The sequence below is a fragment of the Ictidomys tridecemlineatus genome, chromosome 6 (assembly GCF_052094955.1).
Source record: "Ictidomys tridecemlineatus isolate mIctTri1 chromosome 6, mIctTri1.hap1, whole genome shotgun sequence".
In the NCBI taxonomy this organism is placed as follows: domain Eukaryota; kingdom Metazoa; phylum Chordata; class Mammalia; order Rodentia; family Sciuridae; genus Ictidomys; species Ictidomys tridecemlineatus.
In genome coordinates this window covers 119910624-119922625 of record NC_135482.1, presented here as the reverse complement: position 1 = coordinate 119922625, position 12002 = coordinate 119910624, and the positions used below count along the sequence as shown (strand labels likewise).

General features: G+C 34.1%; 1 protein-coding gene across 1 annotated transcript in view; it reads right to left on the bottom strand.

Annotated features, from left to right (window-relative positions):
• The window catches only part of Mipep (mitochondrial intermediate peptidase), a 144341-nt gene that overhangs the window by 124025 nt on the left and 8314 nt on the right, over positions 1-12002 (bottom strand). The window contains exons 5-7 of the mRNA XM_005337580.4: positions 7500-7563; positions 1962-2144; positions 1044-1200 (exon numbers count right to left, since the gene is read on the bottom strand). Coding sequence (XP_005337637.1) covers positions 1044-1200; positions 1962-2144; positions 7500-7563 — 404 coding nt within the window. The remainder of the gene's footprint in view (positions 1-1043; positions 1201-1961; positions 2145-7499; positions 7564-12002) is intronic.

Genomic DNA, 12002 nt, shown 5'->3' with positions numbered 1-12002 from the left:
CCTATGGTCTCACAAAAAGCCTTAAACAGGTCAAGGGAAAATAGATATGTATGAAAGAGTGGAAAACAAAATTGGATAGGTTTAAAAGAATTTAGGGAACACATGAACATGATTAAGAAAGAAGGGATAAACATGGAAGGAAGAAAAATAGCATAGAATCATGGATTCGATCTTCCCCCTAGAGAGTTTGCTTTCGGTGCCTCCACCCATGAATGGCATATCCATCCAGATGCAATATCTCCTCCTCCCTTTCAACCTGCACCAAGTCTTATAACTTTGACCTCCAAAATTCATCTTGAATCTAAACAGCTGCACCATTTCACCCACCTAATCCTGATTCACTGCCTAAATCACAGCTGAGATTTAAAAACTGTCTTTGAAAAGACTTATTATATATATATATTATGATCATTGTATAACATTTTCTCTTAAACATGATGAATCATAAAGGATTCAACATAGCACGAGGCAAGTTTATTGTAAACTCAAGGATAGATGCTATCCTTTAACCCCACTTAGCATAAACCTTCCTCCCATCGACTACCACTATTCTCTATGAAAGGTAGATTTGTGGGACTATGTGTTTTTATATTTATATTTAACTTTGACCTTAGTAAAAATATTAATCTTCCATCCTCTCACCCTAATTCTAACCAATTTGATTATGTCAAATATAGAAATTAATTGAGTTAGAATGAAAAGAATGTAAACTATCATCAAATGAAACTTTGAAATTTACTCCCATTTCATGCATGAAATAAATAACCTTAGCTGAAAAGAATATATACCAAATTATTAGCTCTATTTAAAGATCATTCCCATCAAAAGATGTCAAAAATCTCAATAAACGGTTCTCTGAGTGTATTCAAAACAAAACACTCATTTATAGCTGTTTAAAATCAGAAGTTTGGGACTGGGGAGATAGCTCAGTGGTAGGTACCTGCTTAGCATATGTGAGTACTGAGCTATATCATATATATCTCAGAAGTTCATTTTCATTTTAAACCCCATTTTGTCCTTAAAAGGTGGATAACTAGGCTTACCTGGCTTTTGAGCTATTGTTCCTTGGAGAGCCCTGTGGGAAAATGTAGAATAGCCTACTAACTTTGCCAGGTGGTCTCTGTTGCTTAGCAATTCTTCTAAATATTTCAATTGACTGGCATTGGGATAAAGAAAAATCCTATAAGCAGCTTCTCGAACCTATATTTAAAAAGTGCAAGATATAAAAATCCATAACATAAAGTCCTATGCAACAATAACATAGTCCCAATCTCACCACTTTATCTATAATCATGACTTTCAAAATTAAATATTGATTTATACAAGGTGAATAAAGCTTTCAGAGTAATAAAACAGTATGGGTCACAACAGAATACTTGACTGAAGCTATAGCTAGGGTCTGGTGGGACAAACTTTGACCCAGTGCTATTTCTCTATCTTTAATCAGGTAAAGACTTCATGCATTAAAAACCTCAGCAGTCTATAAAGTCAGTCATTGTTGTTTTTATCATCTTCTAAAACAAAGGAATTTTTTAAGACAGGCATGGTGGTGCACACCTGTAACCCCAGCAGCTCAAAAGGCTGAGGCAGGAGGATCGTGAGTTCAAAGCCAGCCTCAACAACTTACTAGGCCTTAAGCAATTCAGTGAGACTCTGTCTCTGAATAAAATTTTAAAAAGTGCTGGGGATGTGGCTCAGTAGTTAAGTTCCCCTGAGTTCAATCTCTAGTACTACCCCCCGCCAAAAAAAAAGAAGGAAATTTTTTATGAGACATGAAAAATTAAATCATTTTCATTATTCAAAGCATTTATGGAATTATTGATCCCATTAGTTAAAAGTTTAAAACTTTGTAACAAAGAATTTTAATTTATCACCAAATTTTTGGTTAAAACAGCAGCAACATACATTGTTTAGTATGTCTAGATGGGACCTAAACAATAAAGAGAATGAAAAATACATACCAAGTCATTTGGTGCTTCCGCATGCAGACCATCAACTACCACATGATCCCCATCACGTACAAAGTTATGGCGAATGTGGTCTGGTAAGAGATGCTTCTCAATCTTGTTGGGAAAGTTGGTTCCCATGAGAAATTTACTACTCAAATCCAAAATTTTAACATTAAGGTCCACTGCTCTTTTACGCTACATGTGGGAGGAGTAAAAGTGATTTAAGGGTATTTTAAATTAATATTTCACAATTAATTTAATAGACAATATATAAAGGTAGGAAATCAACACATATTTAGCTGATAAAGAACATTTAATATCTTGATGTTGATTCAATGTTTATAGCAGCACAATTCACAATAACTAGAATGTGGAACCAACCTTGATGCCCTTCAATAGATGAATGGATTAAAAAATGTGGCATTTATAAACAATGGAATATTGCTCAGCATTAAAAAATAACAAGATCATGGCATTTGCAGGCAAATGGATGGCATTAGAGCAGATTATGCTAAGTGAAGTTAGCCAATCCCTAAAAAACAAATGCCGAATGTCTTCTCTGATATAAGGGGGGTGACTCAAAATGGGATAGGGAGGAAGAGCATGAGAAGAACACTACCACTAAATAGGAAAGAGAGGTGGGAGGGAAAAAGAGGGAGAAGGGGAGTTGCATGGAAGATGGAAAGAGAACCTCATTGTTATACATAGTACATACATGATATTGTGATGAGAAAAAAAAAAGTGTGTCACATTAGATTGGATAGAGAGAAAGGATGGGAGAGGAGGGGGGATAGGAAGGGCAGCAGAATAGAATAGACAATATGATTGATGTATGTACATTCCATGTATGTATTATATGTCAAAATACATTCTGCTGTCATGTATGACTAAAAAAAATAAAAATAAATCGTATGGTTAAAAAAAATAGGATCAGTATAGTCAGAGTACTTCTACTTTCCTTGGCAACACTTTGACCTCATTAACACCAATGTATTACAACACAAAATGAAAATATCATGCAATTGATTTATGACAATGTTTCTGGACACCAAATATTTGAGTTGAGAAGCATAGGTAAGGAAACATTCTTGTTATGTCTGAATGCATTAAAATATGCCCTGCAGATGTTTTTGTACATTCAAACAAATTAAAAGAGTAAAATCATCAATTAAAAAAAATATCTTGATGTTGATTAATTATTTAAGATCTCAATAAAAAATCATCTTTGATTTTATAATGTTTGTATATTTTAAGAGTTTTACAACTTCTAGAGTTCTATTTTATGTCTAATGCAATTATGTTACCAATCCTTGAAATTAATAATGTGAAAAATACAGAATCCTTCTCTGTTCCCCCATCCCACCCAAAAAAAGCCTTCCTTAAGTGAGCCAGAGAATAGAGTGCTGGATAATATCTGTTCAATGGGGGCCTTACAAAGTATTTTTAGTCTAAGAAAAACTAATATTTAAAGGGCAGAACTAGAAAATATATTTACTCTTAAAAGATTAGAATAAAGGGCAGAGGTTTGGAAAAGTGAAGTAATAGAGTATTTCACAGAAGAGTAGAGAACACACACAAGAGGAAAGCCCGTTTTAAAAGTTCTGATTTGGGGGCTGGGGCTGTAGCTCACTTGGCAGAGCGCTTGCCTAGCACAAGTGAGGCACTGGTTTAGAATAAAATAAAAAAATAAAACCATTCTGTCCATCTACAAAAAAGTTTTTAAAAAAATAAAAGTTCTGATTTTGCATACTCTTGGGGTGCTGTAGAAAATAGAAATAAAGCCATCAGACTGAGGCCTCACACAGCAGGCAGTGTCCTCTACTCTGTGCAAATGCACCCAGCACATGGCACATGGTCCCTGTACCTGCCAGGCCCTCAGAATGTCAGTGGTGAGGATGTGGATGGTACCAACAGAACCAAAGAAGTTTTATCTTGCAGCCACAGCTTTATGAAACACAATCTCCTGAGGAACTGTGCATTATTGAAGGAGTTACCACAAATGTTTTCAGATGAAAGATAAACTACAGTTCACATAATTAGTCAGGTCCACTAGAGGACAAGGTATGGATTTCCAGTTATTTGTAACTAGAGAACCAGATGGGCTTCTAAACTAGGTTCATGAAGAGGCTTCAGGTCAATTATCTGCAAATCTTTCTAGGAAGGGGGCAATAGCTATTAATAGATTCTAAAAGCTATTAATCTTCTAATAGCTATTAATAGATTCTAAGGTAAATATTTTATTCCTTCAAAAGTGATTAAGCAGTACTAATTGTTTAAAAAATTAAATACTTAAAATGCAGATGTATGTTTGATAAAAAGCTGAAAAAATTAACTCTGTAATAATAACCCAAAGTTTTCAATACAGCAAATTCAAAACTTTGTGAGAAACATAAGTTTTCAGAGATCCAATGGCTTTTTGGCTCAGATTTCTTTGCCTGTTTTGTTTCTGGTGTGGCCATGTATCACCACCTAATGGTAACTAGTAGAATAACTAAAAAGACAAACGATGTCTAGAAACTACATTGTAGTTCAAAAATTTTCCCCAAAACTTTCACTATAAAAATATTAAAATGTGATAAAATTAGTAATTTCAAATATTTGTATCACCTAGTAAAAGGAAAAGTAAATACTGAGTTCATGTTCTGATTTCAACAATCTGTTAGACATACCATTTCTTTGTTCTGTGGCAATTAAATACGCAATACTTTGAAAAAATTCTATGAACTTGTTATTAAATAACTGTAAAAAATACACTTACATTCACTTTACTATATTCATGAGGTCTTAAAATAAAATTTAAACAAAATTGTCAGGTTCAGAGGTGAACATCTAAAGTCTTAGCTACTTGGGAGGCTGAAGCAAGAGGATCACTTGAGCCCAGGAGTGGGAGGGCAGCCTAGGTAACACAATGAGACCCCCATCTCAAAGAAAGAAAGAAAGAAAAAAAGACTATAAAGAATATAGGCCTTTATATTTGTAGATTATGTTGGTGGGTTTACTTCATGCTCTCTTCTAAAACATGTAACGTGTTCCTTATACCCTATCCTTGTGGGGCACCTTTGAGAACAAACATGGAAGTTGTAACAAAATTTAGCAGATTTACTTTTCTTACATCTCTAATGCTGATGGGTTCTCCATGGAATTAGTTACTAGGAAAGAGTAATATACCATAAGGACACATGTTAGATAAAGCAGCAATGTTTATATTGCTCAAACAGAACACATATGATTTGTCAACAAGTTACAGAAAGCATTTTTATAAAGATTATATAAAATATTATAATTATCCATAAAGATCTCTACTAGTGATATTCCTTCTGAAGATATCAAATTCAATTAATGTTAGCTAGCATTATAATGATTCATGACTCAGTGATTTGATATTTCACTAAGTCTAAAATTGTTACACATTAAAAATCATGCTGTATGCTCTGTCTTTGATAAGCCTTAGAGATAAGTGATGCAACAGCAACAACTTCAATAAAAGGCAGATGAATGCCTATATGCGATAAGGATACATGCCATACGAGTGAAGCAAGTAAAATGAGTTAAGATGAATACTAAATTCCACCTGGGGAACTGATACATAGACCATATGTCCTGAAGATGAATGTCCAGGGGATTTTAGCCAGGCAAACTTGGCAAGGAGGAGACATACCCCACACCACACAAACACACAGATGGAAGACAGGTGTGATGAGCTGCAATGGAGCACTAAACAAAGGAAAGGACTGAGAGGTTCTCGATGGGAGAATCTAACAAATTGATGCTTTAAGATAAAGATTCTTAATGTTCAGATGTAGATTAGACAGAGCAACAGCATGCCTACAGGAGTCTGTATGACTTTACATAATAGCCTCCCACAACCTCTAGGTTCACCAGCTTTTTATCAATAAAACGGAAATAATGGTACCATTCTCAAAATTATCAGGAAGATATGATGTGAAACATATGCTTTAATATAGCAAAGCTCAGGTGATATAAATTATAATGACAATTAGGAAGACAAAGCCTTTGTAGGCCAGTGCAATCATCTAGTCAATGTAATTTGACTTGGTTACTAATTATGATATGAGAGTACTAGAACGGGAAAAAATGCAAACTGCCCCTGAAACCTTCTTCCAAGTGAGTCAGAGAATATGGTATATATCACTAGTATAGAAAAGTACTAATAAATAACTGGTGTGGAGAGGGACAAAGGTGTTTACTTTATGAATTTATAGTAGAACCCATTGACCTTGTGACCTCATGGGAAAGCATATCCCAGCTCAGGGTCAGACCAAGAGAGAGGTGCAAAGTCCTTGAAGCTACATAAAAACGCCAGACATGTGTGTGGATCCACTAATATTCAAACCCAGTGCCTATCAAAATGACAGAATTTATTGTATATTATATACAATCATCCCTCAACATCCACAAGGGATAGGTTCCAAGATACTCCCCTTCCCTCCACAATACCAAAGTCCACAGATGCTCAAGACCTTTATATAAAATTGTATTATTGTATTTGCATAGAACCTATGTATATTTTTCCATTTACTTTAAACCATCTCTGTTACCTAATATAATGTAAATGCCATGTTAAGTAGTTACACACTGAATTTTGGGGGGGACTAGTGACAAAAAAAGGCTATACATGTCAGTATAGATGAAATTATTTTTCTGAATATTTCCCATCTGTAGTTAGTTAAATCCAGATGTGGAACCCATGAATATGGAGGGCTAGTGGTATATCCTCAAGACTGCCATTTACTTTCAAAGACATCCTGATAAACTAATCTGTTCCTAAGTAAATGGTTTAATTATACTATATTTATTTGGAAAAACATTGTTACCTTTAAAGAAAAAAATGCAGCACTCAGTTTCTTAGGATGTCATGTTCTAGAAAGAGCAGTGGCCAGGAAGAGAAGTCCTGGGAACTAAGGATAAGAACTTGAACAAATCACTTTGTCCTGTTTCCACATCTGTAAAACAAGAGGTCTGGACAATGTATCAAGCCCTTCATCCCAGTGTAAACACTGTGACCTACACTTATTGCTGCCAGAACAAAAGTGTATGGATCTGTCAAAAACATGGGCAATGTGAATAAGGGCACTTAAGGAAATCCCCTGTACTTTCGACTATCAATGATTTAGCCTATTTGCTTGCTGATCTTTTCTGATATTGCGCATCTTACCCTAATTCCATGACATCTCAAGCATCCCAACTGTCTCAAGCCATTTTTTAATTGTGATAGCCCAGCTTCCAGAGAGTACTACATTCAAACATAGCCTATGGGAGAATTCCATAACAATGACCTGAGCGTTTTTAAAAATATTTATTTATTTATGTGGTACTGAGGATCGAACTCAGAGCCTCACTCGTGCAAAGCAAGCACTCTACCATTGCAAAGCAAGCACTCTACCATTGAGCCACAACCCCAGCCCCCCCCCAAACCTGAGCATTTTTGTAATATAAATAGTCAAGCACTAAATAAGCACTCTGCAACGAAGAGGTCAACTATAAATGCTAGTAAAACAAGAGGGATCAAATACAGAGGAAAAGATTTACCTTTTCTTCATCTAGATGGATCCCGCTGATTTCAAAATCAAACATAAATAGTTCGGCCACTCGCCTAATATAAAAGAGTCCAGGTTATAATCATTAATAAAATTTATTAACAAAAATCAGTGGGTTTTTTGTTGTTATTGTCATCATTGAATCAACCCTTTTAAAACTTATTGCCAAAAGTTGTTTCAACACACATACAAGCACACACATAATTTATCTGTTTTAAACAAGGAGCTTAATATCTCAGAAGTCAGAAAAAACATCTAGCTGACTGATAAGTATCATTAGCTTGTCATGTAAGAGCTTATTCCCTTATTCAGTGCAAACCTGTTAAAGTCACCATCATAATTTCTTATTTATTTCAACTTCATCCAAATCCCAAAAATTAAAAACATAAAACAGTTTATACTTGGATGATTTTTCAAAGGCCCTTTGCAAGAGATTTTCGGTTTTTCTTCCAAATAGTAGCAGCTACTTCGAATGTTCAATTCTTTGATGCTATGCCGGAAGCCAAGTTTCTTGGCTAAGGAAAACTGTTTTCTTTCTTTCTAATTCTGCTTTTTGTTTGGAACTGATTTCAATTGTAATACCTTTTTCTGTCAACAATATATTTTTTAATGCGTTTTTTCTGGAGATAGGTCAGCTAAATATTTAATATACTCTTTTGGCTGTCTCAAAAGAGAGCTATTTATCTTCCTGATTAATGTGTCTGAGATATTTTAAATAATCAGATTAAAGTTCCTCTGGAATTCTGAAAACTAATAATGTAGTCACTTATATTCTTTCTTAAATAATGTAGAGTGCTTCACTCAAGCCCACCTTCCTCTCTCTTTCTAAACAGTCCACCTAAGAACCTAGCCCTCTCTAAGTAATTTTCTGTTGTTTTTTTTTAGGATAATATAACCTGAATTTATTAACTTTAAGCAACAATAATTTAAGATACAAGAGTCCCATATTATAGAAATTCAAGACTATATAATAAATTTTCTGTTTTACTAAGAGAGAAGAAAGACAGCAGAGCTGATAAACTGGTAATGGGAATTGATCAGATAAATTTATTCTATTATACATTACTTTATTATAGAAATGTATGAGAAATTATGTACTAAAATCATTAATCACACCAATGATAACCACTATTAAAACTCTTGTACTTCCATCCGATCTGCTTTCTTTTTTGGAACTGGGGATCAAACCCAAGGCTTTGCGAATAAGAGGCAAGCACTTTGCTGCTGGGCTATATCCTAGCCCCAATCTACTTTCAATATGCTATATTATTTATTTAGAATAATTGAGACCCATACACACACACACACACACACACACACACACACACACACACACATTTTTATTTGTCTTTTTCTTGTAAAATTATATCACAAAGAATAAAATTATGTCATTTGCAGGAAAATGAACAGAACTCAAGAGGGTCAAGCAAAATAAGCCAGACTTAGAAAGTCAAGAGTCATATGTTTTCTCTCATATGTGGAAGCTAGAGGGGAAAATAAAGAAAAAAGGGGGTGGGAATCTCATGAAAATAGAAAGAATGTCAGGAGACTAGAGGAAGGAGATAAGCGGGAGATAGCAGGTTAGGGAAACGGGAGATCCTGGGGAATGAAAATTCATAAAATTATGTTATGTGCTTGTATGGACATGTCACAGTGAATCCCACTATTATGTATAATTTTAATGTTAAAAAACACATCACAAACATGAATAGATCTCCCTATACTAAACATTCTTCAAAAAGATGACTTTAAAAATTTGTGTTTTATTCTATGGACTAAAAATAGTTCCCATTTTTCCCACTCCTGCTAAGTACGTGTCTTTAGCCTTGTTTGTTTCCTTAGGATAAATTCCAAGAAATTAAACTGATCAAAAAATACACACATTGACATATATCACCATATTGTCCTTCCTAAAGACTTATCAGTTTACTTTTAACTAGAGAGGGAAACCTTCTACCTCAACCCATTAACATCACTATTCTTATTCTGTTTCAACTTTGTTGACTGACAGGCTTTTTGCTTTATTCTGCCTTGCTTCAATGATGGCAGATCCCATTTTTTGGATGCCACATACTGAACACAGCACTTACATGAAATATTTCGTTTAAACTTTATTGTAATCTTATGACATGCTTTTTTATTCCTGTCCAAGGAAGGATAAAACTAAGGCTTAGAGAACTACTGAGTCAATACCCGACTCTGACAGTCTAATCCCACAGCTACATCTCCATGCTCTAGACCTTTTTTACCATGTGTTGCTATCCCTTATTTTGTAAAATGAAAGTCTCTCAAGAATTTTTTGCTCATTATTCTATAAGATGGCTGGCTTTCTTATTTTTTATCACCAAGTAATTTGTAAGATCTCAACATAATTAAATGCATTAACCCTTTGTCGTGTAAGTAACATTTGTCTCATTGTGTATTTTAACTTTAAATGCAGTTCTGCCACACCAAATCTACAATTTTTATGTAATTAAATCCATCAGTCTTCTCTCTTCTGTATCATGCCAAAAAAGATCTTCCACATCCCAGGATTAACAATGCTTTTGTGATTTCTTCTAAAAATATTTAATCTTTAATCAATCTACTTTTCCTCCCCAAAATGCTTATTCATTTACTGAAAACCAAGTTTTTCACACTAATATGCAATGGCACCTCTATCATATAACAAATATAGTCTTACATGTGTCTGAAATTTTGCTTTTCATTGATCTAATAGACTATTGACTGGCTTACGTATAATGCTCTTCTAAGTAATTTTTTTTTACCTATGCTTTCATATTTATTCTCTAAGACTTCAAAATAATTTAAGTAACAAAAACAATGAAGTCTCTTTTAGATATAGAAACAAGAGTACTAAACTTACAGGTCAGTAGAGAACAATATTAAACTTTCTTTTTTTAAAAAAAATATTTTATTAGTTGTTGGTGGCCCTTTATTTATTTTTATGTGGTGCTGAGAATCAAACCCAGTGCCTCACTAAACCTTCTTCCTTCTTATCTAAGAACATTTCTCCCAGTTGTTTCTCATACTGGGGAACAAGGAGGAGTCCATGCACAGGCACCCATGCCAGGTTCAGGTTCTGCACAGACCTTGGGAGTTAATTCCAAAGTAAATTACAGCTTTTGTTGCTGTTGTGGCTGGGGTTTTCCCTCCATTATATTGTCTGGAAAGTGAGTTTTCTATGTTTTTTGCATACAGACTATATGATTTTGGAAAGTCCCAAGTTAAACAGGTTTCTTTGTGGTTGGGTTCTCCAATGGGGAAACAAATGTCAGATTCTCAAACTTATGGACCAAGAAAACCCTTCTAAGAAAAGTTCTCAATATCTGATAGAATTAATATTTCATGGAATGGATCTAGTAAGATAATGAACTACTCAATTTGAATAATTTTTTCTATACATTAACTTATCATGACAAGGTACTTTATTATATCAATAAATCTCTGTTTTAGCCATTATACTTATACTTTACAATACATAAAAACTAGGATATAGTTCTTTCTGGTTGCCAGCTAACACATCTGATTGATATGCAAGTGTCATGATATTTCATTAATTATTACTTTAAATTCTAGCCTTCTCCCACTTTCAAAGCTTTTTCTTTTTAGACTACTGATATTCCATGTAGCTTATTCTTCCCAATGTATTTGTCATTTTGTTATTCGAAAGTTCCTATCAGCATTTTTTAGTAACATCTAGAAATATAGAATATATCCTATAAGTAAAAGTCCTTTGCATATAAGATGGTCTGATAGTCTGCAATTAAACTGTCAATCCTCAGTAAAAATCAGATTGAAGGGGCTGGGGCTGGGGCTCAGTGACAGAATGCCTGCCTAGCATGTGTGAGGCACTGGGTTCAATTGTCAGCACTACATATAAATAAATGAATAAAATAAAGGTCCAATAACATCTAAAAAATATTTTTTAAAAAATCAGATTGAATAATCTTATTTTTAATATTCTTCATTGTTACTTTATAAAGTGTAAATCTGGCACCATTAATAGGTATTCAACTTTTACTTGTTTTACTAATGAAGACAAATATAATGCTGAAGCCTAAAATTATAATGAAACCAAATATTCTGTCAACACAGCTAACTTTACTAGTATATCAAGCTACCAGGATCAATGAAGTAAAACAAGGTCAGGTACCAGCATACCAGCCAGTCAGATGAAAATAAGCCACCAAACGCTGAGCTCATTTTGCTACTCGTACTGCATGGTACTCACACTCTGCACGATTGTAGCAAGATTCCATTACCAACTGGTCCCTGTGGAATAGGGCTTCGGTTGGGAATCATAGCCACATATAGAGAGACAAGAAAGAAGCAGGAGAAAGAAAAATTTGGAGCCAAAGGAAATAAGTGTCCCATTAAAAAAAAAAAAAAAAAAAAAAGATAAGCAGATCCAAATAAGGTGAAAAACAAAAATCTGTACATTATGATCCAAATATGAGCAAATAAATGATAAACCCTATTATACTTATTTTAT